Source organism: Colossoma macropomum, unplaced genomic scaffold, assembly GCF_904425465.1.
Source record: "Colossoma macropomum unplaced genomic scaffold, Colossoma_macropomum, whole genome shotgun sequence".
NCBI lineage: Eukaryota > Metazoa > Chordata > Actinopteri > Characiformes > Serrasalmidae > Colossoma > Colossoma macropomum.
Window position 1 is genome coordinate 32890051 of NW_023494799.1, and position 27384 is coordinate 32917434.

Below are 27384 nucleotides of genomic sequence, written 5' to 3' on the forward strand. Positions count from 1 at the left end.
AGCCACATTTCTTAATATGTTTCTCAACTGAGTCTTAGTTAAACACCGTAGCAAGTCTATCGGAGGTTCTACAGCACTGTAAACAGTTAGTGATAGTTAGAACATGTCTCCTTGAGGGGAAGTTAAGCGCTCCTCAGCCACACAACACTGCCCAAAACACATGGAAGAGAGAAGCCAGTGCTTGACAACCTGCTATAAAAAAAAGAGATGCTTAACTTAGAGGTACGTCCCATGGACTGGAGACAGACAGCTGCTTTTAGTTACTAATGAAAACAGACAATCAGTGGTGGCTTCTATTACACACAATTCTGCAATTGTGCAGTGATTTTACAGGAGGCGCCCTTTTTGGTGACTACTCTTCACTTGTACTCTGAAGGTGTACTTTTAGATACCACTACTGATTTTACGTAATCAATGCATCTACCAAATATTCTATGAGAACACTACAGACAATGAAGATGTGAGAAAAGTAAGAAAGTTTAATTACATCTTTTTTAAGTACAAAAGATTCTAAATGAATGGTGGGTCTCTACTGTAGTCCATGGTGCACTCAGCTGCTCTGCGTGGCCTGCTGCATGATGACGGAGGAGAGGCCCAACAGCTGCAAGTATTCATCAGCACCGTCTGCTAAGCATTTATCAACCACCTGATGACAAACATAAAAAACATTTATCGGTTACAATCATCTGGACTTTAGCCTTAGCTGATAATTGACTGGGTTGCTACTTGTTTTATGACTGTGGTAAAAAATTAGATGCTAATAACACCACCTTTAATTTTAGTAGTTTTGATAACTGATTAATTTTTGTGACCAATTTTATTAACAAGCAAATATATGGATCACAAGAACTATATTCACAAAGCCCAAGATACGCCCACATGATACTTCACAATAGATATAGAGTTAATAGTTACTATTCAATATCAGTAATAGTAATGTTAATGACGACAGTAGTGATGATCAGTGAAGGAGTTTCCACACTGACGTCATTAGGCTCTCATTATTTTTTAACAGTTCTTTCTCAATATTTGACCAAGATACAGTTGTTCTTATTTTGGCCCTATTTATCCTGGCTGTTGTACCTCCCAGAGGAGAAATGCCCCCAAATTAAGTAAGCTATACAAGATGCGCAGCAATGGAGGGTTCAAACCATGTTATCAATATTGTCTTTTTGGCTGCTGTAAGGCCAGCCAAGAAAACCTGTCTTAATAAGTTGAAAACAACACTGCAGAGTCATCAAGTCAAAGAAAAGTCCACAGATCTGAGGTCAGATTTTCCCAAAATATTAGCGAGAGAATCTTGAACATAGGACCAGAACAAATCCACAACAGAACACTCCTTAAATAAATAAATAAATAATTAATTAATAATAATTTTATATATATATATATATATATATATATATATATATATATATATATATATATATATATATATATATATATATATATACACACACACACACACACACACACACACACACACTACTGTTGAGTTACAGAATTGACAGTAAGGGTTTCCTAACTTTATACAGTAATGTGGGTGTAGCATGTGCCTTTAATATGAACTTAAAATGAATCATTTGATGAACTGAAGCAATTCGGACTCTTAAATGTGGGCAACTATACAGCCAAAACGCTTTTAGAGGTTTCTTAGGAATCCCTGCAAAGGACAAGTCCTGGAGTCTAATGCAGTGAACAAAGTCAGGTTCCAGACTGCGCCATGGTACAGTAGAGTCTAAACTGATTACTTTTTAAAAAGTCTTGAGGTAAAGGAGGTTATTTAGGAAGTGAATGGCTTAATTCTACTGTTTCCCTGCAAAACATGCACCAGGATTTATATAGTTATAATCTGAACAGTATACAGTAGTATTGGTGATCATTTTGTTTACTTAAATTGGTAGTAGATTTTTTGTGCCAAAGAGGTTGAATAAAAAAGTATTTTAATACAATAACTGTGGTGAAACGATCTGAATGTCTATATATTTTCACATCACAATGATACCGAAAACCGAGGTAATTTCTTGTCAAATTTTCATATCGACCGATTCCTACTATATTAGAAGGCAGAATCCATTTAACACATGGAATACACAAATCAAACAGTCACATTATTTCCCAACACTTACTGCCATCTTCTCTGTGATAACAGACTTCTGTTTGTCACTCAAGCTTTCCTCCATGATGATATCATGGAGCTGGTTGAGGATCTGTGTGCCAGCGTAGCCTTCATCTATCATCGTCTGTGAGAACAACAAACCAGAGTTTTTTTCCCAGGGCTTAATTTGGACAATGTATGCACAATTTTTTAGTGGAAAGTCATCAATGTAATATTTTGCACAAGCATGTGGTTTATGTTTAAACAAACAAACAAACAAACAAACAAACAAACAAACACACACACACACACACACACACACACATATACATATATACATATATATATATATATATATATATATATATATATATATATATATATATATATATATATATACACACACACACACACATACACACGTTGTTAATGAGAAATTAATTGAATAATTATCAGAGAATCTAATTGGCAAGCAATTTAAAAAGCAGTGTGTACCAGCTGTCTGAATGTAGCCATGTTTCAATCATAATCAGAACTTTAACATGCATAAAAAAAGCTACAAGGACAAGTCATATCAATTAACAGTACATAGTACTCCAGCACATACCTTCACAGCGACCTCTAGTTTTTCAAAGGTGCCTCTGTAACAGGTCTGAAGCAGATTTTCGATCACTTTAGGCGGAACCACCTAAAACCAGAACGCATTCACGTTTTCAAACAAGTCTGAAATTCTAAATTCTGAGATTCTGCTAAATCAGCATTACAAAGCTGGTATGTTATCACATGAAGGCTCACCCCTGCGATCTCTATGATGACGCTTTCTGTGATTTCTTTCTCTGCACTGAGCCTGGCTGCGCTTTGGAGAAGCGTTATAGCTTTCCGCAGATCACCTTCTGACACCTTCACCAGCGCTTCAATCCCCTGTAAAAGAATATACAGAACAACTAAGTACAAATGTTTTTCATCAAAGAGCATAGCCTTCACATGCAGTATAAGGTTTGCTTAAGATACATCAGAAATTTGTGTTTGAGTCAAACGCTGTTGAGACGCAGGTTCGTGGGTAAACAGTCACATGCAGAAGTCTGAACACCCCTCCTCACACATTTTGTTGATTTTCTAAGTGAAAATAAGCCAACATTCTCTACAGAGAATTTTTATTAAAATTTTATTGCACAATTTCTATTCATTTCCTAATGCAACATATTGGAAAAAATTACATGTGCCATACATTTTGTACAGGCCACATTTTGGCCCCCCCCCCAATATGTTAAATTTAGCAAATAAACAGTAACTGTGCATTAAAATTTGCAGAAGTGCATTACCTGTAGAGGATATGTTAATTTATTTTCACTTTGAAATCAACAAATCTTTGAGGTGCCCAAACATTTGCATAATACTGGACACAAATGCCATTCTTGGGACATTTTGTAAAATGGAATAAAAAGATGATTCTGTGATTTGTTAGTTTCCTTGAACCTTTAGTGACCTGACAAATATAAAAATACATTTCAAAGATTTTCACTGATAAACTTAATAGTATTTTGTAAAATTACATTTAGAATTTGATGCCTGCAACACACTCAAAAAAGTTAGGACAGAGGCACGTTTACCACTGTGCTGAATCACCTTTCCTTTTAATTTCACTTTTTAATTGTTTGGGAACTGAGTGGAATTTTTGCCCACTCTTGCTTAATACTAGACTTTAACTACTCATGATGCACCATATATTTTCAATGGAAGACAGATCTGGACTGCAGGCAGGGCAGTCAAGCACACACACTTTGTGTCTACAAAGCCATGCTGTTGTAGCATGTGCAGCCTAGCATTGTCTTGCTGAAACAAGCAGGGACATCTTGGGATATGTGTCTTGACAGCAGCATACATCTCTTTAAAGTCCCAGTATAGGCCTCCGCGTCAATGGTACCTTCACACATTTGCAAGTCACCCATGTCATGGGCACTGATGCTCCCCCATACCATGACAGCTGTTGGTTTTTGCACCTATCGCTGATAAAAGTCTAAATGGTCCCTTTTGTCTTTGGCATGGAAGACTTGAAGTCCATTTTTCCCAAAAAACAAGCTGAAAAGAGGACTCTTCTGACCACAGCATACCATCTGAGATGAGCTCAGGCCCAGAGAACTCGGCACTGTTTTGCACAGAGCTGATGTATGGCCTTCTCTTTGCATAACAGAGTTACAAGTTGCATTTCTTGACGCAGCGGCAGACTGTGTTATATGTCAATGGTTTTCTAGAGCACTTTCAAGCCCAAGTGGCTATATTTAAACACAGTAGCATGACTGTTTCTCATGCAATGCCATCTAAGGGCTCAAGGGTCACACACATTCAACAGTGGTTTCTGTTTTTTCCCCTACACAGACGGATTTTTTCAAAATATTATATACGGCAGATGGTTAAAGAACTAAATTCTTTGCAATCTTGTGTTAAGAAATGTTATGTTTGAACAGTTTAACAATCCCCTTACAAAGTTTGGCACAAAATAGTGAGCCACAACCCATCTTTGCTTACAAAGACTGCTTTTGGGGGATGCTTGTTTTATACCCAATCATAAAACCCTTGCTTGTGACCAATTCACCTGCTTATTGTGGAACATCTCAAAACAGCGTAACCTGAATATTCGATGAACTTTTCACTCTTATTTTGGCCCTGTGCCAACTTCTTGGGTGTGCATGCATCAAATACAATCACGTTGGACAGTCGAACATGGTCATTTCTTTGTACTTTTGTCAGTTATAAAGGGTCAAGAGAATGAACAAATCACAGATTCTTATTTTTACTGCATTTTACAAAATGTCTCAACTTTCCTGGAAACAGGGTGTCTCATTGCTATGACATATCTATTAGAGAACTATTTTGATTGTTTCTTATTTGCATGCAGACAATAACCCACAGTAAGAAGAGGATATCCTTAAAAAAAGGGCCTGGCTACAAAAAAAAAAACCTGTGACTGATACCAATGTCAATTTTAATGCGCTAAACTGATTTTAGATTTTATACTCCAATAGTTTTACTTCAATGGCGTATCACTACCTGATACAGCTGTCTTTTCTCCATTTTATACACAACAAAAATCTCAAACATTAAGTAACAAACAGTGTAGCACTGGGACTGGAGCTTCTTTTTGGTCAGTTTGGTTTCTTTTCATTTTTTAACCCCCTTTTTTCTTATTTTTCCCCATAAGTTCTCTAAAATAAAAAAAAAGTTTTGATTTTTTATAATGTATTTCTCAAACTAAAGGTTTGGATACATTTTACTTTGTTCTAACCATGTTTTGTGTTCAGATTTACTGGCACAGCCTGTATAACTGTGATGTATTTAAAGAAGAGGTGACACACTGGGCTCCCAAGTGCTGCAACCTGTATGTTTTTTTTTTTGATCATGGCAAATGCACAGATCAACATGTACCTCTTTGCTGTATTTGAGGCTCTCTTTCTCACAGATTTCTATGAGTCGCTCCCGTTGAATGTCATTGGCGAGAGGTTTAAAGCGGAACTTGGAGCACCGGGAAGTCAAAGGCTCAATGATTCTGGAACAAGAAAAACCCACATTATCAATTATGTCTTTATAAAAAGCTAAGAGATAAGGCAAAGTGAGGTGTATAAAGCTCTCCTGACCTGCTGACGTAGTTGCAGATAAGGCAGAAGCGTGTGGTGCGTGACTCTTTCTCCATGGTGCGTCTGAGAGCAGCCTGGGCAGCATTGGTCATTGAGTCTGCCTCATCCAGTATTATGATTTTAAATGGAGGGCAAGCCTTCCCACTGCAGTAATAACAGCAAAATATTATACCAAAAACACATGATGCAAACGATATTAAAGAATAATGCTAAATCAAATAGACCAGTTCAGACATTCAAAACTTACTCAGGTCGTGTACCAGCCACTGTCAACTGAGCAAAATTCTTCACCTTTTCCCGGATCACCTGAATCCCTCTCTCATCAGATGCATTCAGCTCCAACACTCTCTGCCGGTAGAGCTCCGGGCTGCAGAAAAAGCAGTTTATGGTCAGTATCTACACAACATTTACATTTATGCATGTCCTCTTATCTATAGCTTATAGCTTTAACCATTAACTACTACCTAGTCTTCAGCAGAACTTCACCTATAGACTACAGAAGCACAGGCTTTGTAGCTTGATAAATAACAAAAGGATTGGTTTGAGTTTTTACCCATAAAGTTCTCTTGCTGCAGCAAGAATAGTGGAGGTCTTTCCTGTTCCAGGTGGTCCATAAAACAGTAGATTAGGAAGCTACAGAAAAAGAAAGGCAGTGTGAAAGTCACATTTATACATAGTTAACTTTCATGAAAACAGCTAAAATTAATATTCTACATTAACACGTGCAAAGAGTGATACTTCAGACTTACACAAATAAGCTGGATATTTTTATTTGTATACTGGAATATATTTTTTTGGAAAAGTATGTGGTAAAGTCTCTGCTGGCAATAACAGCACTGAGCCACTTTCTGTGATGCTTAACAAGGGTGGAGAACACTTGTTGAGTCAAGTCAAGTCAAGTCAAGTCAGCTTTATTGTCAATACTACAATATGTACAGGACATACAGAGTATTGAAATTGCGTTACTCTCAGACCCCATGGTGTAGCAATAACATTAAATAGAAAGTAAACAGGAAAAGTGTGAATTTAAATAGACACTAAATAAACACTAAACACTAATCGTAAAAATAAGCACAAATTAAAACCAACAAAAATTCTGGACCACATTTCCAGTTCTTGATATTCTTGAGTTTCGTTTCTGGACTACCCGCTTCAATACACACCACAAGTTTTTAACAGAGTTAAAAGCTGGAGACTTAGAGAGCCACTACAAAACACTGATTTTGTGCTTCTGCAACCATTTCTGTGTGGTTTTTTGATGTGTGGTTGGAGGTCATTATACTGCTGAAAGGTCCACCCACAACCAAACTTTGGGCTTCTTTTAGAGGGAGATGGATTTTGGGCTAAAATCTCCTGGCATTTAGTAAAATTAATCATGGCATTGGTTTTCAGCTCAGCAAACTTTTACCATTAATAATCAGTAGCAAAATAATAAAGAAATAATCAGATTTGCAAATCAAACAAGGAAGCTGCTGGTATTCTCAGAACAATGGATTGACCACCCTAGAGTCCAGGCATCATCCTGTGATTAATGGCCACTATAATTGGAAACTAAATAAATCATGTGTAGTCTCTGTCTTTTGCACAACATATTATACTAGAATACCATGTAGTGATTCAGACCATAAATTACAAAACACTCACATCAGCGCCCTCTAGTGATTTCTTCAACACTGCAACTACTTCCTCTTGAAACGCAACTTCATCCACACACTTCGGTCTGCTGTTTAAAGAAAAAAAAAAAGATGTGTCAGTTATTGCAGAGACATGCAAAACTCAATTTCAGGAAATATCTGTCATAAAACCTCAAAGTGAAGACCAAAGCTGAAGACGTGGTTTCAAAAGTAGTAATGCCATAAATATGTGGGAGTCAGCACATGCACGACTGGACTAACTCTTGGGTAGTGATCTCAGACAAGACCACAGCATAACACTCCACTAAAATGTACACAGAATAGTAAGTTCTCAGTACTAAAATATACTGCAAATATCATAAAGGTGTACAAGTCTGGTTCCCATAAGCTCTTGTCTGGAATAACAGTATTAAAGGGAACTTCAATTAATTGTTCAACTTCTCTGCATAATTCCTTCTTCAAGACAATCATTAAACAAAGTCCCTCAGAGTGGTTTGATATGAAACAGGCCACTGTAGAGAACATTGCTGAGTCAGAATTGATGTTTTAGAGGTATGCAAAAATACTGGGCTGCCACGAGGAGAGGTTGCATGCATAACATGCATAAAATCAGTACTTACTGTATTAATATTATTTGCATTTAATGTAATATGTGTGTTTCAGGAGAAATAAATCCCTACTGACTAGATAATGAGCTTTTTTTTTTAATATAATCTTCTCACGTGCCTACAGTTTTGCACAGTAGTGTATATTGATGACAGAGAAACAAGACTTTTGTTTTTAAAATGAATAATGAAATTGTGATGAACTGTGCTTAGTATGGCCAGGGGTATGAACTAACTAGGGAGAAAGTGAGGAATTAATTTATATTGTTTCTAATGCTGCTGAAACCTCCATCCTATCAAGTTATCAATGTCTAGCCACACATTGAAGGGATGTTGTAATCAAATTAGAAGCTTTTTAAATAAAAGATTTAGCTTAAGAACACTTTTCTTCCACCTAGGTATATTAGTTCTTTGTTCTTTGTGTCTCTGTGAGGCCTGTGACATGTTCCTTGAAAAGGACACTGTGACATGAGATAAGGACTGGTTTATGCCCATCTAAAACCTATCCTACCAGACATGGCGATGGCTGTCAGTCCAGGAGTCGGAACTGGGTATTCTGTTCTTTGTATAACTGGGTGAAAGGTGACCATTTGGGAACCTTCAAGGCCTCGAGCCTGACTAAGAACGACTCTCGCTGATGTCATTAAGATGGGCATGAGGGACGCGATCTTTGTTGACTGAATGTCACCAATAACACTGTTCAGTTTTGTTTCTGAGCCCATCCAAGTCTGCATTATCATAGTTTTGATTTGTAATGATGAATCAGCAATTGGATAAGTAGATTGTCTAATTTACATATAATTTGCATAAATGAACAACTGCTTTGACCGAGTCTGCATTAGTTGAGGAAGACACCTGCAGGTGCTCTCACCCTCACCACTCTCTCTCCCTTTGATTAGAGTTTTAGTCTGTTGATTTTCTTTAACCTGTTATTCACCAGGGTATATTTTGTTTTTTCCATCTGAATTTACATGACCAAATCATAAGGCAAATTATTCAGTAACTACATGAAATAAATGTAAATTATTTATTTATTTATTTTTTGTAAAAGCTCCCCTCAAATTAACAGAACATGTGTTTTACGATCATACGCATATTGCTATATGCTTACAATTTACTGCTGAAAGCCAAAAATCTTGGACGCTCTTTGTATTATTTTATAAAAATTATTTTTACAGAGTATATCATTGAAAAGACGTCATCTGTTTATAGTTTACAGCCCAGATTTGTGGAAAAATGGGTCGACTTTCAGTAGACAAAAAAAATTGTGAGTTCAGCTTCTTTTATTATAACGGTTTAAAATTATATTACCCATCTATTTGACTGGAAAGAAGACAGTTACAGCTCTCATATGACACCCACCTTTTAAATGAAGCTTATGAAATATGAAAGTTATGAAGAATATGGCGAAGTGCGTTTTGGAACCACCAGTGTTCCCAAGTTACATCTTACTTAAGCTTTTGCATGTGAGGTTATGTGTGTTTGTGTGAACGTGTTAAAACTATTTTTCTTCATTTTTAAACATCCTTTCAATTACGTTTCCTTTTTCGTTTTCCTATAATCCTGAAAAAAAACCTTTTCTTATTGAATTCCATCATGTATTTGACTTCTGAAATTTACTGTGTGGTCTTCTCTTCAAGGTTGTTGGGGTCCATCCCATCACAGAAATTAGGAATGGGTGTTTCTTATATACTTCTGAATTTCTATATTATGCTATGGTAACTTATCCAAAAACATGCATGTCGGTTACTTACTATTTCTCCACCCATGGCACTGCTCTCTGTCGCTTCTCTCCACTGCTGCCGGCTGCAGCCTTATCCCTCTGCGGCTTAACGCTTTGTGTAGACCCTTTCAAAAACGCCTGCATGCTTCCTTCTCGACAGGACGAGCAACTTAAAAACACAACAAACATGCAGTGCGTTAGTGACATGAACGCGTGAGCTACTTTCTTTTAGCTACTTTCTAAAATAGGGGGATTTGTACGGTTAGCAGTTCGAATCAGCTCTGCTGTTCAGCCGCAGCAGCAACAACACAAACCTCACATTCAGGTTCACAGGTGGCCGAATCACTGACTGTTCAGCGTCTAACCGAATATTTGCGTAAAAACTGTTGACAGTAAAAGCCACACTTTTAACTAAAACACATTTAGCGAGTGTCCCAAGCAGAAATCCGAGCCGTTCTCACCCGTTAGCTGCAGCTTTATAAGCTGTTTTTATTCCGAAACGTAGAGAAACAGCCCCAGTTTCCCGCCAGTCGCGCGAGTGATGACAACACGGCGACGTCACTTTGGCGACGACGGGTTTCGGACGTGTTTGATTCCAGATAGTTTCTTCTGGCGGTTTAATGTTTGTGGCGATTTACTTTCGAGGCCTGCAAAGAAACAGAAGGACTCAGTGTGGTCAGCTCGAAATGGAAGACCGGGCCATATAAAGAAATGTGTAGGAATTAAAGTTATAGTACGGCGGCGTTTTAGGGCCACTGTTAATAAAAATAGTAGACTAAGAGAATAAAGTCGTAATATTTCAAGAAAAAAGTTGTACAGTATGATATTTCGAGAATAAAGTAGTAATATTTCGAGAATAAAGTCGTACGGTATTATATTTTGAGAATAAAGTCGTACTATTTCGTAAAAGTCGTAAAATTGTGGCCAAAGTGAAGGCAGCACCTCCTCGCGTTAAATAAGGGGCGGTGAGTTGGTGGAGTTATACTTTCATATCGATTTCACACGTAAAGAAATACTCAGTCTGTCTGTCTCTCCTGCACATCAGCACCAGCCTGTTAACCTATACTATAAGAAACGACTGAGCCGGAAACTGTGTTTATCTACAATAAAGAGCCAGACGGACTCGGAGGAAACTGTCTGTCTGTTTTGTTGAAGGAGAAGCGCAAGCACTGACCGTCTACACGTCAGTATCTACATCTCCGTGCCGTTCAAAGAGGGCATGACGTTTCACAGACAGTGAGAACGATAATCAAAATGATCCACAGAGACAGGAGTGAGTGGAGCTCCGGCGCCAGTACAGCAACCGAGACCCCAACGCGTTATGGCAGTTACAGTTAGTCTACTTTATCCTCGAAATAGTACGACTTTTTTCTTCAAGTCTACGATTTTTATTTTTATTAACAGCGGCCCTAAAACGCCGTCGTATTATAGTAATGAAAGGCATGGGAGAAAATGTTTTTCTCCTTCACTGCTTTTCAGTATTTCAGGAAGACAAGTCTTTCGAGAAGTATTTTTTGAAAAAATATTATGAAAAAATGAATAATTATTTAAAGATGCCAAGTCAATATTAAAAAAAGTATTTTCTCAAGATACTAAGTCAATGTTGCCACCAGAAGCAGGAGTAGAAGTAAAAAGAGGTAGAAGTAGAAAAAACACAAGCATTTTTTATCATAGGCTTTTGGGAGGTTACCACTGAGAAATATAATTAAATGGAGCTGTTTGGTGAAAACAGCATGTCCAGTGCCTGAGTGTTTAGAGGAAGAAACTGTTGGTCACTGGTGAACTGCTACAGATCCCAAGGAATGAGGGGGCAGTTCAGAAACTATGGTTTAAACATTATTTTTTTCATGCAAGCACGTTGTTAAACAATATATTGTAAAGTTAAATAGAAAACGAAAATATGTAAATATCTTAATTTGCAAAAATCTAATTGTAAAATGACTTACTATTATTTGTGAATCATTACTGATGATGTGTGGTTTACTAGAAAAATTTGTAAAATTGTATTTTGACAATATACGTATATGAGACTGAAATGATTTGTAAAATTAAAAGGAATTGAGAAAACAGTTGAAAAGAATAAAAAAACAAAAACAATTCACGCTGTTACGAAGATCTGTGATCAAAGAGCCATCATCTGTCCTGTGCATCATCTTTCTCAATCAGACACTAACTTTTCTATAACGTATGACTGAATGTTCCACTGTTTCATGTAAACATGTAAATATACATTAAATTTACTTATATATACTGGACCACATCATACATTCAAATGTAATTTCCATGGACGTAAAGCATAATATAGATGTTACAATGAATAATTTAGCATTTACACTACCAAATATATCATCCTTTTAAAACAACACCACAGATTTTGTTGTCTTTCATGTGTTATAGTTATGCGGTAATATTGATTATGGTTATGGTGAAATCAGCACACGCTCGTGTGCTTAGAATAGGTATAAAATGCATACTGAAAAGTGCTTATGTGTGTATTTACAGCTCCAAAACAAACAAACAAAAAACCTCTAGCCTCACACTGATGGCTGACTCGCTCTCTTTCTCGGCAATCGCCCTCGGTAGTATCTTCCCTTTTCGGCTATCAATTGGTTGCGCCTGCGACCTCTGGCGTAGCGATCTATGGGTTTATTAGCTGGAGAGCAGCGAGAGCGAACTACGTTCACGGTTTCGGGGGCGGTTCTGAAACCCTTTACGGTTTTCGGCACTGTGTTAATCGGTACGAGCGATGTCCAGCGCGCAGAAAAGCTCAGTTTTTATCCATCCAGCCTAGCGGAGTGAGTGTCGGGCAGCGCTGCCTCCGCTCTGCTCTCCACTGCGCATGATCCACCGCAGCTGCAGCCGAGCCACAACAACCGCCCAAAATAAACCAACCTGCTCGTTTTTAAGCAGTAAAAAACTCAAATTTGGTAACTGCACCCTGTGCCCTGGATTTGAACGCGTTCTCCAGCGTCTGCCAACGCTGTCAGGAGATAATAATGCTGTTTCTAAGCTAACGCACCGTGGCTAAATTCATGGTTAGCCACCCTCCAGAAGATCCGGCTAAAATGGACGAATGTGCGCTGGAGCCTCTTTTGTCCTAAACTGGTAGCAGTCGGTCTGTAGAAGAGGAACGGCGCATTCCGACTTTCACTGTGGTGCCGCATTTCACTTTGAAACAATATTACGTGTAGCCAAATCGCCGCTTAGCTTAGCATAGCGAGCCGAACCGTTTATTATTATTATTGTTAGCTTAGCCGAGCTAGCGTTATCCCGTTTTGGAGTTTTGGACGTGGGGTCGATGCAGGCTTAGACAGCTGTATACCTTGTTGTTTGTTTTTGCTGCAGTTGATTTTTAAGCTTCGGACTACACGTCTGTGGACATTTTTTGGAGCCGATACAGCGAATTTCGTGTTGTTTTTTTTTGACCCCACATCTCGTGTCCTCTCCGCGGAAGCTTTGACGTCCTCACTCAGCGAGCGTTCGTTCCCTCTCAGCCCTCCGCCAGCGATGCGATGGTCGCATTAGGACGCTGCTTTGCCCTCTCGGTCCGCTCGCCCAGGCTCCTTCCCGGCCCCGGGCCTGTGTATGGCCCTGCTTCTGCCTTTTTGGTGTGACACACGGCTCGCCGGGCGAGGGCTTTAGCAGGACGGACCGAGGGCCGGCGGCGGCTCCACCGAAGTCATGCAAGCGGCCCAATTCCAGTACGATTTCTTCAGCGAGGAGAACGCGCCGAAATGGAGGGGGCTGCTGGTACCGTCGCTGAACAAGGTGAGCTTATGGAGCGAAAGGAAAGATGGCATGAACACTCGTATAAAAGGGATAGTATAGTAGTTCCCTTTTTCTGAACATGCGTTGCTCCCTTTATAGAAATGTGAGCACAAACTTCTTTGAATACATCATGCTTTAGATTAGACTCGGTGTTTTGTCTCTCTTGCTTGTTCTTCTGGATTGCTTCAGTTTACAGTGATCAGTCTGTGACATGTAACTGAGCAAGCTAGTGGCTTTCTTCATGCGCCAGGTGTCTAATGAGCACGGAGCTACTGTTAAGCTCCAGGTGTTGTGGCATCTGTGAGCAGGAAGCATATGAAATATGCCTGAACTTTCCTCTACTCCTGCTCCAGTTTCATAGCCGTGCTGCTATATGGAAATGAGTGGAATATCAAGCTGTTGTGTAATTATGGCAACTGAATTTTAAATATTTCCCTGCTGAAATGATGCCTTATACTTGACTAGACAGCACGGTACGTATCAATACAACTAAAACAATTAGTGATCTGTTTTTTGTAATGCTAATTATGTCAGTTTTATCCCAATTTGAACAATTCATAAATGTTTGTGTGTTGTGATAAGCAGATATGTACATGAAAAATATCGATGGCACTGACAATTTCCATATCAGTTCACCCCTAGTGGTTTAGAAAATAATATGCTGCTGAAAATATCAGTGAATATCAGTAAGAAAAGGGCCCCAAATCATGATATCTGCCTCCTTCTCTAGTGCTGGGTGCACACTTGTTTTTCCTTGTAGTTGAGCTGAAATGGCAGCGGGAGCTGCACTGTGGGACACTGGGGTGTTATCTTCTGTGTGACTGCAGCTTCTGGTCCTCTGTGGAGGAGGACACGGTCACACTCACAGAATGTTTCTTGGCCAAACTCAGGCTCTTTCTGCTCCATCTTCTGTCACTTTGAATCCATAGCAACGGCAGGACCAGACAATTCACAACGGCCAGCTTCAAGCTGAAGACCAGCATAAACTGCTTGCTTTTACTTAATTTGCGTTCTATATAGTCACTCTCCTCCCGACAGTGACCGGTGTTATTACACCATGGAGTAAAACCCACTCATAGTCATACTGTTTCATATTGTAATAATTGATAACCATGTATGTTATTGTCTTTAAAAAATACAGTGTAATTAAATAGTTTACTGCGACACCTTCCCTGCAAAGCACACAATATGCAATATGTGCTTGTTAGTTTGGGTGGGAAAAAGTTGATTTTTTTTTTTTTTAAAAGTATTTTTAGTTGTTAGGTCCTTATTGGTGTCCTAAAGAAATACAAGAGGTTCAAGAAAAAATGTGAACTGATTCCAGTATGTTTTGGTGCTTTTTAGATACTATTGGTAAGTTGGACAATGCTGGAAACATACCCAGACTAATTTCATCTGCATAATTATTGTAAAAACCATTTTATTGGGGTCTAAATTCAGTTACATTTTTCCTGATGATGATAATATAGTTACCATGTAAATACCAACTAGGCTAGCTTCTAATATTACTTAGTAATTTATAATGATAGCTTTGTTCTGCACAGACCACATGTAACACAAACACCAAATGGTTTTCTGTGTTCTCTGGTTTGGTAGTGCAAATATTGCCAAACTGGCAGGTTGACTTTTAATGACAAGCTTGTTTATTTTACTTTGTAAATTTCATGTTCTGGAGTTTGTTTGTTTCATTTTCACCCAGCATTCTTTACTAGAATGTCGCTAGAAAATATACCTCAGATAACCAGATGTTTTGTTTTGTTTTGTTTTGTTAGCCTGTAATTAAGCACACTCTTTTCTACTTTTCTAAAAACCATAGATACAAAGGAAATGGTTGGACAAACGTGATGCAACAAAAAATCATGTGCACGATAATTTGCTGATATTGACGCTAAATTATCATGATGTACAGTAATATTAATAGACCCCTGAAGTCATGTGTTATTATTGTCAGCACAGAACTAATTTTCGTTGTGTTTTAATACTGAATAATGCAGTTATGTCAAACCCCGTGATAATTTTGGTCACTGATATCATGTATCACCAACTTGCATAGCATTTCGTAGATTATGAGGTTGGCTTTGGGTGGAAAATGTCCAGCCTGTGTGCTTTTGGCACCAGTGTTGTTGCAGCTGCACACAGGGTGGCCTTCGTAAATGTCACATTCACTGTAGAAGGGAGTTTACAAACACTGCTCTCCATTCCGTGATCAGCTTGATGCTGCACTCCTTTTTTTATATTGTGAGATGGCTCACCTTGTAGTAGCTGCATGTCTGATAGTGTTGCATCTTCCAGGGAGCAAACGAGCAGCACAGTCTTTGGTCTCTGCTCGCTAACTATAGTGGTGATTTACTTTGTGGCTCCCTTGAAGTTGGTGTACATTTCAGGTGTGACGAAGCGCCTTATAGTAACACAATAAATGACAGATTAATCCCAAGCTTGAATGATGGTCAAACAAGTTTGGGCTACTGTAAACAGTTTGGCTGAATTGTACGGCCATTGAACTGTGAATTGGCTGTAACTTAAGAGTCAAGTGCAGCATTTTGGTGCCAGCTTGTACAGCGTTGAAGCCCGGGGACTGTAAGACATGGTTCACTAACTATAATCATAATATTTGTCTGTGCAGTATGAGATTGGCTTGTTCTATTATTCTAATAATCCGAGTTATTCTTATACCTATTCATATTAGTCTATGCAAAGAGCACATCTCACATTAATGTCCTCTGAATGGTCTGATGGATTGCAGGCATTTATACCGTGTCGCAAACGTAAGTGTTGGCTCTTTTTGAGCCTTGCCTGAAACCATTTCATGTGTATGAAATGTTCAATGGCGAATTTTAAATTTTTTTTTTTTCTTCATTGCATCACAAGTAACATAATTATAATGTCAGGCTAATGTTATCATACAGTGTTTTGTATTTATCATTCAAAATATTTTGCCTAACTACAGTCACAAATACTCACAAATATGCATCTTTGAGTAGCCTCTAGAAGCTGTTTGTTAAATGGCGCTGACAGGTTCCTGTCTCAGTCCAGAACAAGGTCATCTCAGTGGATGAAATTGTGGGTGTAGTATTGGGTAAAACTGGTTTGTTTAAAAAGAAAGTGCCTTATGTTCATATAATATGTGGTCATCTTATTAGACTGCAGTACAGCGTAGGAAGCACAGGGGGCGATATGACTTATATTGCTTTACTGAACCAAAAAGATATTATTTGTTGTGCAGACGGAACGTTTAACAGTGACTGCGCTGTGACGGGAGCAAAGAAAGGGGAAACAGCAGAAGGGATAGTGGTTAAATTAGTCGATTAAGCAGGTAGTAGTGAATAGATTAATCAACCAAGCGATCAGTTGCAGCCCTAGTAGTTAAATGCCCTGATACTCTGTCAGCAGACCTGCGCGGCTATGGAGCTGAGAGTCTTAGGACTAAAGCGTTAATACGACAGCAGTTGGGATGGGCGTCGCTTCGTCCTCTCTGTCTGGAGGGCCCTCTCTGCCCTGTTGTTTCTGCAGTCTCGGAGGCTGTTTGTGGTTACGCCACTGGCTACGTGAGACCATAATGTTGGCATGTGGTATAGGCTGGGCTCTCTCTATCAGGCGAGATGCTGCAAAACAAGGCTTTGCTCGGAAGCTGTGGCCCTGCTCACAGACGTGAGCGAGGTACGCTGCAGTAACAGCTGAAGGCAGGGTGTGATTCTGAGAAAGACCAGCATCACGCTTTCAGCCACAAAGTGCAGTTAAAGAAGCGCTGCTTATATAAACTTGTAGGCCTGGTTGTGCTGTTCTGTGCTATGGTGTGTGTGTTTGGGCGAGGAGGCTGTGGACCAGTTTTTGGCTGGTACTTGTCCACTAACTTTTGAATTTAATCACTGTAGCAACATTCAGTATGCATCTAACGTGTGGTGTATTGTCAGAATCCACAATTCCAGGTGTTCTAGATAAGTGTTCAGTGGGTGATGAATCAAGGCATTTGAGTGATCCAACAATTGTAATTTAAGTAAAAAAAGATATAATCATATGTCACTGTGTCATAATGGCATGTGTAATAATGTAATGTGTTATAATTGCAGTGTACTGTTCTGTTGGGTTGCTCAATCGTGATTAGCCAGAATCAGAATCGTCCAGTTTTCGCTCCTAACATGGCAATCGGCCAGTTTATTTAGATTGTTTCAGCCAAGCTGTGCTGTGATTTTATGAGCCAGTAAAAGGGTGCTGTAATTATTTTTCACAGCTGACAAAAAACAAATGGCATGATCTCTATTGCAGTATGATACAATATTATAATAGCTTCTGAATTTTATATATATATATATATATATATATATATATATATATATATATATATATATATATATATATATATATATATATACATACATAATTTTTTTTTTAAACTGATAGTATTTACCAGTGACTGTGAGAAACTATATTATATCGTGTCAAGCACCAGTCTCCCATAGCAGCCCTGGGGCTTTTTGGCTCGTAGTCATTTCCACAACCTTCTAACGCAACCTGTACTAACATAAAGCTTGGAATATTCCAGTTAGTTCCTGAGAATTTTTTTCTTTATTAATTAATTATGTTTTGTCATATGATCATGAATGTTTTATTAAACTGTTTTTATTCCATATTTTCATAGAAATATTTACTTTGTAAGCAACCTTTTTGTTTGCTATAATAATTAGCAATATGATTTCCATTTCCGTGCCAAGCTAGTGAAGATGCGACACTGTTATTAAGTAATGTGTTTAATATTACTTAATGACTGTTTGGGTATTTAAAGCATGTAAGATGTATATGTTGATGTAAGCACAGTTTTACACTGAATGGTTAGGGAAATATTTAGCCTAACCTCTGTTCACAGTAGCCGTAAAATGCAATTTCAGTCCGTTTTGGAGGTCCTTCAGTTAGGCCTTGACATTTTGTGTTTTATGGCTATGAATATTTTATTTTAAAATGTATTTTTAAAAACTTACTACAAAATAATTACAGCACCCTTTTACCGGCTCATAAAATCACAGCACAGCTTGGCTGAAACAATCTAATTAAACTGGCCGATTGCCATGTTAGGAGCGAAAATTGGACGATTCTGATTCTGGCTGATTACAGTTGTGCACCCCAACAGAACAGTACACTGCAATTATAACACATTACATTATTACACATGCAATTATGAAGGTGATATATTTTCCTGTCAAACAGGCTGCCAAGTGGCGCAACCATCTAAGTGTTGGCTCTGTCATCAGGAGATCGCAAGTTTAACGCATCTGGGTGGGTAGGATGGCCCCCCTTCTCCCCCATCAATTAGCACAATGCTAGTCAGCGCAGGTGTCTGATAGCTGATGTAACAGATCTGGCGGTTGGTGCTTTCGGCTGTCCAATGACGTTGAGTGAGCAGCAGTTCGAAAAGATGCGGTGGAGCTTCACAGGTCTCAGAAGAAGCCTGTGCTAGCCTTCGGCCTCCTAGCGCCGGTGTTATCGTGTGATTGGGGGAGTCCTAACTAGTGGTTTGAATTGGAGATATAACTAAATTGGGGAGAAAATTGGGGGGAAAATAAATACTTATGTCAAACTATTTCATTTGATTATATTAATAATCAGAAATGAGTGATTTCTTTTCTGCCAGCAGAATGGCCCCTAGTGGAGGAATCTGTTAGGCTGTTAGTGGTGGCGATCTTCGGAGTTTGTTGTTGAACTAGATGCTAGATCTGATACATATTTGATTCGTGGCTGTGTAGCCTTCATGAGAACATTCAGATAGGGATTCATGTTTTTTTCACTGCGAATGTGCCATGGTTCAGCTAGACCTAACCTGAAGTTAGTGCCAGCAAATGGTGCAAAAGCATGTGACCCTTTTTTACCTTCATCTTTTTCTAGTAATGAGCTGCTGAAAGCTGATAAGAGCGAAATACCTTTGTGCCAAAGGCTTGTGCTGGTTAGTTTTTTGTTATTTATAATGCGTGTGGTTGATTCATGTGACATTATAGATCAGCATGTGTGGGTCATTTCTGGACACAGGTTCATTTGCATTAATGACAAACTTGAGTCATTTACTTGTAATAATGAGAGCCATTCATGGGCTGGATGTTGGGGAACCAGCCTTGTGACCGAAAGGTTGCTGGTTCGATCCGTTCGAGCCGACAGTACGTGACTGAAGTGCCATTGAGCAAGGCACCTAACCCCCAACTGCTCCCCGGGCGCTGTGGATAGGGCTGCCCACTGCTCCGGGCAAGTGTGCTCACTGCCCCCTAGTGTATGTGTTCACTGGGTAAAATGCAAAGGTGAAATTTCCCCATTGTGGGACTAATAAGGGTCACTTAACTAACTTAACGTTCAGTTAGAAAGACCGGGTCTAAAGGAGGGAATCAAATGGAATTGAGTATTAACGCTTGTAATGTGAATGTAGCCTTAGTGTCTGTGTTGTCTGTTGTGAAAAAAGAGGCCAGCAGGCTTATAAAAAATCAGCTGTTGGTGAGTTTGGCTGTAAATAAATCAGAATCTGAATTGTGTATATAAAAAGAGAATTTCTCTCCACAATGTACAGTCATACTTTTTTCTGTGCAAAAAAATTCTCTTTTGAAAGGGGTCTAAATAGGTATTCTACAGGCCAGACAGAAGACACGGCAGACAGTGCATGTAGTTTACTTTAGTACTACGGACCCTGTTAATCCATCATTTTGAAACTGTCTGTAAGACTCTGAGGAATGATGGTGTTGTAGTGGAGTGTGAAATCACACCCAGTCAGGCTCCTGCTCTGCATTGTTGTGGAGTCCTGCAAGTACTGAGGTGCCATCGTGGCCCACAGGAATGCCAGGAATGAAGTGGTAGACATGGGGTCTAAGTCATCTCCACCTCATCTGGCCAGTTTATGGAGATCAGAAATGGCGCAACTGGGAAATAACAAAGAAAAAGGGGTAAAACCAGATGTTGGGTGCAGTTGGAAAAAGTCCATCTCAGTCTCGTTGTTTTTATTTTATTTTTTTGCTTTCACAGTAAGTTGTGTTTTCTCTTTCTCACATATCTGCGGAAAGAAAAGAAACTACCTTTACTTTCACTTTTCAAAATATATCCTTCTCTCTCCAAAGTGAGCTTGAACGTCTGAAGCTTTTTTAGATCAGTTGAATATTTCACAGCAGAATTACTCAAGCCAAGGGTGAGGACTGTTGGGTAGCAACGTCTAGGGGTGTAACGGTACACATTTTCAGGTTTGATGTGATTGCCAGTTATTTACTGTGTTAACCACATGAAACTGACAGGCCCAGTAGGAGGACCAAGAAAAGAAAGAAAAGTTAAATATTAAAAAAGTGAAATTGTTTAAATATCAGGACTAGTTAGGTTAGATATTAAGTATTAGATATTGGTATTGGTGCTTGGTATCAGCCGATACTTAATGATCAGGTATCAGTATCAGTACTGGAAGCGGAAAAGGGGCATCTGTGGATCCCTCACGTCTATTGTAAGCCCCTAGTACTGATCGTTGACAGTGGTTTCCACAAAAAGTGCTGAACGAGAGACCCTCAGAAGAGACTGAGGAGTGTATCAGCAACACGTTTTTTTGTTTGTTTCACATTTCACATTCACTACCTCTCTTAGCTCTCCTCTCGTTACACAGACATCATCTTATTTGGGCCAAGTTATTTGGCTAAATGAGAAATCCTGTTTTGTGAAATATCCCCTTGGTCATGTCAACACATGCGGGTTATGGAAGACTTCAGACGAGCTCCCAGCGAGAGACGCCGGCTCTTTCTCACCCCACCGTGCTCCAGACAAGCAAAACTCAGGGATACACCCTCACTTCAGCCTGTCGATTTTGGCATTGACTTGCACGTTTCAAACACTGCTCCACTGGCTGGGAATGTGCTGGCATGGGGAGCTGGAGAAAGCCCACATGCTCTAAAAGGCACCGTGCTGTCAGGGTTGCAACACTCGCCTGGCAGTCCTCCCTTTACTCCTGCTATGCGGCACAACCACAGCAGGCTTTCAGTCTTGTTTGCTTTAGACATCCGTTGAAATACTTGGGATTTTTTGTGGCGTTGTGAACGCTGCCAAAACGTTGCCCATTTTGTGTGGTTAGTTAATTATTTAGCTCCTTTTAAGAAATTTATTTTCAAGTTACTCGTTTTTCTGTTGTGGTCTCTTGAGTATCTTGTAATGAGGCCTAGATCAATGTTGTGCATAATGTCTGTGAATCTTTAGCTGTTTATTTAGTTATTACTATATAGTAATTCAGTATTTAGTAACAGTTGCTGTCTCGTGGTGGGTGGAAGTCTTGTGGATACATAACAGGGGGCAGGACCTTCATTCTGTTTGCCCATGTTATACATTTTTGCTTAACTGAACCAGCAGTGCAGCAATTTTCCTGCTTTAGCTCTGTAAATGATCACATAATGATTGAGCAATTAGTGCTTCTCCTCTATAATCCGTTTGTCACTCCAGTCGCACCCACTATATATCTGTTCTTTTCATGCCACTTGTCCTACTAACCTACACTACTCTCACTCGCCTCAGCGCTGATGACTTCAGTAGGTGTAGCCTGCATTAGAGCAGCGTCATGCTAAGCTAGCTGCCTCATGCTACCCCCAGGGCTGTGTTGTGCTAGCATGTGGCTGCATGCAGGCCAGCGTTGGCTGTGGTTCCTGAGAATGGAATTCCTCACATAGTTTCGGGTTAGCCTAGCATGCAGGAACCCAGCGCCTCGCCACCACGCCCACTTCCAGCGGTTAGAGAGGCTCACAGCACTGCCACGAAAGACAGGCCTCGTATCGCACTCAGACTGGAGAGGTTTTTAAGCATCGTGCAGACGCCTTCAAAACTGGACCATGAATCAAATCTCCGATTCTGGATTTTGTAATTACTTGTAGTTACCTGAACTGCTGATTAAACGTTTGATGTAACTCATCACCTAGTGCCACACCTACCAGTGGTTACAAAATCTAGGACTGGAAACTGGATTCACGGTCCAGGATTGAAGACCTCTGACATAGATAAACTTTAGCCACCTCGTTGGCATTATAGAGGAATCTTCAAATTACGTTTATCATAGTAGAACTGATTTGCCTGGATGCCCTTATCTTTTGTCAGATCTTTCCTGACTGTAAATTGGGCAGTGTTGTATAAGCTGATTTGGCTAAATGAATAAAATAAAATTTGGAGCTGCGAAGCCAATGTAGCTAACAAGTAAGTTCATACTCCACCAGTTGGCATCTACATGTCCAAATCGTAACATACTGTAAATGTTTTAAATTTCCAAATATTTCATCTTAATACTACAACAAAATTGTCATAAATTACAGTAACACTGTAACTGAAATGAATATATTTGTTTGTAACTATTGCTTTATGCTTTTGCTTAAGTTTCAACTCTGTTGACTCACAGTTGCATTACACTGCAAATGTGGCAATTGTTTACAGAGTATTGAAAGCCGCAAACTATTTTGAGCCATATTTGTGGTGCAAGGGGTTGAGAATTGTTGTTATACGCCAGACCTCAGAAACCAAGTTTTGCTTGGTTCCCCTCACCCATCCTAGATGTACTATATATAGATATGCATCACTGCTTTAGCTCATTTACATTTGGTGTAAGCCTGTGTTTCATCATTTCATGTCCATGCATACTAGTTAAAGGGGGATTCCTCTGATTTTTCAAATTTCAAGATGTGGATGGTCATTCAGAGTGGTTTGATGTCAAATGCTCTGTTCTAGAGGAACTGGCTGAGTCAGAATTGTTTACAGTGGAGGTGATAGGAACCACACGTCTGCAGTGTTTAATGTTTCTGAAGGCTACCTCACAGAGCGTTATCACATGAAACGGTTACATACATTGCCTAACGACACTGTCTCAAGCAGATTGTAACCTATAATGGATGTATGTAAATACATTCATAGCTTAGAGGTACACGCAGTGCGGTGTAAGGCAAAATAGTCCCCAAAGAACATGTATTTTTTTCAGATTCAGCACTATTTTACCATCAACATTACATATTAAAAACTCTAGCATACAAATCCGATTCCAAAAAAAGGGACAGTAGGAAAAATGTATTAAAAAATAAATAATGTTGTGACTAATAAGTAATAACTAGTGTTTTATGTATAAATGCTCTTATTCTAAATTTAACATGTTCCTAAAGTTGGATAGGAGCATGTTTACCACTGTGTTATCAGTAATAGTTTGGGAACTGAGGACAACAATTGCTGTAGTTTTTTTTTTTTTTGCTATTTTTGTTTGATATAGCACTTCAGGCACTCAGTACTTCAAGGTCTCCAATGTCGTAAGTTGCGCTTCAAAAACGCACCTAGCTTTTTCAAAGGCAGACAGGTTTCGACGGCAGGCCAGTCTAGCATTTGCACTCTCTTACTACAAAGCCATGCTTTTACATGAAATGCAGAATGTTCCTTGGCGTTATCTTGCTTAAACAATTACGGATATCCCTGAAAAAGACGTCATCTAGATGGCAGCGTATCTTGCTCCAAAATGCATATGCACCCCTCAGCATTAATGGTGTCTTCACAGATTTACCCATGCCACTTTTCTTGTTTGGCATGGAGAACACAGCATCCACTATTTCCAAAAACAATTTTAAACGAGAATACGTTAGACTACAACACACACATCCATTTTGAGTTTCTGTCAGATGATTGTCAGATGAGCTTTAGCCCAGAGAAGTCGGCAGCATTTCTGGATGTTGTTGATATTTGGCTTCCACTTTGCATAGTACAATCTTAGCTTGCATTTGTAGATGCAGTGATGAACTGTGTTTACTGACAAGGGATTTCCAAAGTATTCTCGAACTGAGGTGGTTTTATTCATTACAGAAGCGTGTTGATTTCTAATGCACTGCTGTCTGAGGGGTCAGAGATCATGGGCATTTAGTATTGTTTTTCAGCCTGACACTTCATGCAGACGGATTTCTCCACAGATTCTCTGAATCTTTCACTGATGGTATGGACTGTAGATGGTGAAATCTCTAAGTTTATCGTGATCATGTGTTGAGAAATATTCCGTTTCACAAATTTCCCAGTCTTATATTGCCCCATCCCAACTTTTTTGGAATGTGTTGCAGGCATCAAATTTGGAATGAATGTATATTTACAAAAATCAATAAAGCCAATAAGGTGAAATATTAATTATGTCTTCTTTGTGCTGTTTTCAACTAAACTATCTTTGCAATATATTTGCATTTACCTACTGTTTTACCAGCTTTTTTGGAATTAGGTTTATAGGTTCACTGGTAGCTTTGTATAGTGTAGTAAATGACGTAGTTGACTTTGTGACCCCTGACTCCTTATACCACCATAGTAAAGAAATCCTTTTCGCATTAAAGTTTTAATTAATAATAAATTATACAGATAGTCCCCATTTAAGCACATTTAAACAGCCTTTTGCTGTTGTTTTGTCATTATGATATTTGTTTCATATTCCAATAATATTGCTGGACCAGTGTGTTGGGAACTGGGGGACCTACAGTTAATCAAATCAGAAACAAATAACATGAAAAGATTTGAGGTTTGGTCATGGTACTCTTGAATAGAAGCTGCTGAAGAGCACTCGACTCTGAGGTGTCGTGTGTACTGCTGCGTGGATTCCTGCCTTTTTTGCTGTTTGCTAATTGCAGAAGCCAGAATCACTGGACCAGTGTGCTGTTACAGGATTAGGTAGGCCTACTTCATTCAGCTTGTTAAATGAGACTATGTGGCCTCATAGGTGAAATAACATTTGTCTTGATTGCTTTCTGTCAGATGATTCTGTTGGGGGACTTCCCCAGCAACAGTTACCCAACGGCCTACTAAGCGGGAATTCTTACTTAGTGAGTGACGGACATGCTGGTAAACACAGGCGGCAGCTTACAGTAACACTGTCCGCTGGAACTTCAACCTTTTTGTGTATTTAAATTTTTTTTTTTCAAAGAACATATCCAAATTTCTTTTTCTAAAAACGTGTTGTGGCCATCACTATGGATTGTGTTGGTGAGCAAGTAATATAACAACTGTTTTAAGGATTAATTGAGCATTTAGAGTTTTAATTGACGTGCCTGTAACATTTGTTTTGTGTTTTATTTTATCCTACTACCCCTAAGTTCCTCTTATAGCATGTATGTGCTTGTATGTACCAATTTTAGGCATAATTCAGTTATTCGTAATTCATTGACTTTTCTAACATTTCTATATCCCTTAGAATTAAACAAGCTGTTTTTGTTGCTGTGCCTTTTAGACTGAAACATATAAATGAGCTCTCTTTGGACTCGCTGCTCTGTATGGACTGGAGAGAGAATGGTACATTTTGTAACTTGCAGTATGTAAACATTGTTAAATCAATCTTATTTATTTGAAAAAGTGAGTTTTTTTTTTTCCATGGTATGGGATGAATCACATTGTTTTATATAGTTAATTATAATTAATGACATTAGTTGTGTTTGCTCAAATTTGACCCTAAAGAAATATATTTTCCTTTTGAAATGTGTTCCATTTTGTCATAGCTATGTAAGTAGGCAAAATGTAATCAGAATGCATTAATGATTTTCAGCAGTTCAATAACATTATTTTCTTCTGAACATGAAAATCATGTGATTTCCGTTCAGGGGAATGCAGTCTCCAACTTTTCATCACTAACGTCTAGCGAGAGCCGCAGTGGCTGCATGTTCTACCCATTGAGTGCATATATCATGTACCATGTATAGAGTTGTGTGCAAAAGTTTGGCCGCCTCTGGTCAAATTATGTTCTGTTGATTTTTGTTTGTAAATATAAGTGAATGCACTTCTGCACAATTTAACACAAAACTACTGTTTTTTGCAAAACAAATACTAGATTTTTTTTGTGCGCTGAAGTGCTGAGACACAGTCTAAGCTTTTTCTGTAAAGCCCATACAAATAAATACATATTCTCAAAAATTAATACAATCTTTACTTAATTTTGCCTAGTTATTACATATGTTTGTTGTGACTATTGTTACTGCCTCGCACACTTACAGCACTAATGGATTTGAGAACAATTTTAATGTTTGATACGGTTTTACAGGCTGGTAATTAAGTGGATGGACTGATTTTCTGAGCTCTGCATGTGTTATGAAGTAATTTGATAATGATAAAAGTACGATTTGTCCTACAGCCCTATCATGCAGGGAGCTGGGCTTCACCCTGGGCTACTACAAATAGTTTGAAGAGTCAAACTAGGAAAATGCAATGTGTTTTAAAAATAAATAAATAAAAAAAAAATACTGCGAATAAGTGGGTGTCCCTCAGGCTCTAGTAGCTGAAGAAATTTAAAATGTGCATCACCATGCAAACTGCCAGCTACTGATTGCTGATTCATTGAAGAGTTGCTTTAATCAAATAACTGGGTCTTTTTGGGTAATCATGGCAGCCTTACTGTGTACTGAGAGTTAAGTTTGAACTTTAAGAGCATGTGACGTGTCTCACAGGCTGTGTGTTAGGCAGCTGATGCTGAAATGCCTCCTTGTGCGTCTGTAGCCTTGCATGCAGTAGGCTGGGATTTTTATAAATATCTGTTTTTGTGCCTTATTAAATAGAGGTAGGCTAATGTCGTTCCCCCCCACATCTGCACACCCCCACTGCTTTCGCACTAGCTGTCTCTCATGCACACCAGCTCGAACTCACTCCGTTGCAGCAGGCTTGAATCCCAATGGGAGGATGAATAGAAGAAGTGGGCTGATGATGGCGATAGGTGACCTTCTCTGAAAACCGTAGACACAAAACCATTTGTTGAGTGTGTTCCAGAGTGAGAAACTCCCACGGTAGTGGCCTTGTAATCGTACTGTGACAGGCAGCGTTGAAGCTTGGGTAAAAATGCTGATGACTGTATTATTGCTCCATTTAAAGTTATAGTTTAGATTTCCCACTTAACCCAAACATAGTCGGTCAGGCAAGACATGTTTGGTGTTTTGTATACTTATAATAGTAAATGCAGGTATGT

At 39.0% G+C, this 27384-nt stretch overlaps 2 protein-coding genes across 5 annotated transcripts in view; one reads left to right on the forward strand and one right to left on the reverse strand.

Annotated features, from left to right (window-relative positions):
* Positions 1-459: 459 nt before the first annotated feature.
* Positions 460-13240, reverse strand: rfc4 (replication factor C (activator 1) 4). 3 transcript variants are annotated; one of them, XM_036587092.1, is made up of 12 exons: positions 13015-13240; positions 10154-10339; positions 9724-9861; positions 7375-7453; positions 6284-6363; positions 5978-6097; positions 5731-5874; positions 5522-5642; positions 2894-3019; positions 2706-2786; positions 2130-2243; positions 460-646 (listed from the first exon to the last, which is right to left on the reverse strand). In XM_036587092.1, exons 3-12 carry the CDS (start codon positions 9834-9836, stop codon positions 551-553), a joined length of 1074 nt encoding a protein of 357 aa, XP_036442985.1. In that variant the 5' UTR covers positions 9837-9861; positions 10154-10339; positions 13015-13240; the 3' UTR covers positions 460-550. The 3 variants fall into 3 exon arrangements, with proteins under 3 accessions (XP_036442985.1, XP_036442986.1, XP_036442988.1); XM_036587093.1 differs by lacking the exon at positions 10154-10339; XM_036587095.1 differs by lacking the exons at positions 10154-10339; positions 13015-13240 and adding an exon at positions 10007-10147.
* Positions 13241-13373: 133 nt separating this feature from the next.
* The window catches only part of sos1 (son of sevenless homolog 1 (Drosophila)), a 57953-nt gene continuing 43942 nt past the window's right edge, over positions 13374-27384 (forward strand). For both annotated transcript variants that reach the window (XM_036587090.1, XM_036587091.1), the window contains exon 1: positions 13374-13460. In XM_036587090.1, coding sequence (XP_036442983.1) covers positions 13374-13460 — 87 coding nt within the window. The remainder of the gene's footprint in view (positions 13461-27384) is intronic.

Bases quoted from the DNA above. Each gene is read 5' to 3' on its own strand.
- rfc4 (XM_036587093.1), bottom strand. From the start codon at position 9,836: ATGCAGGCGTTTTTGAAAGGGTCTACACAAAGCGTTAAGCCGCAGAGG. The intron at 6,364-7,374 runs GTGAGTGTTTTG...CTTTTTCTGTAG, and splicing joins AATCACTAGAGGGCGCTGAT to CTTCCTAATCTACTGTTTTA. The intron at 3,020-5,521 runs GTACATGTTGAT...ATTCTTTTACAG, and splicing joins GCCTCAAATACAGCAAAGAG to GGGATTGAAGCGCTGGTGAA.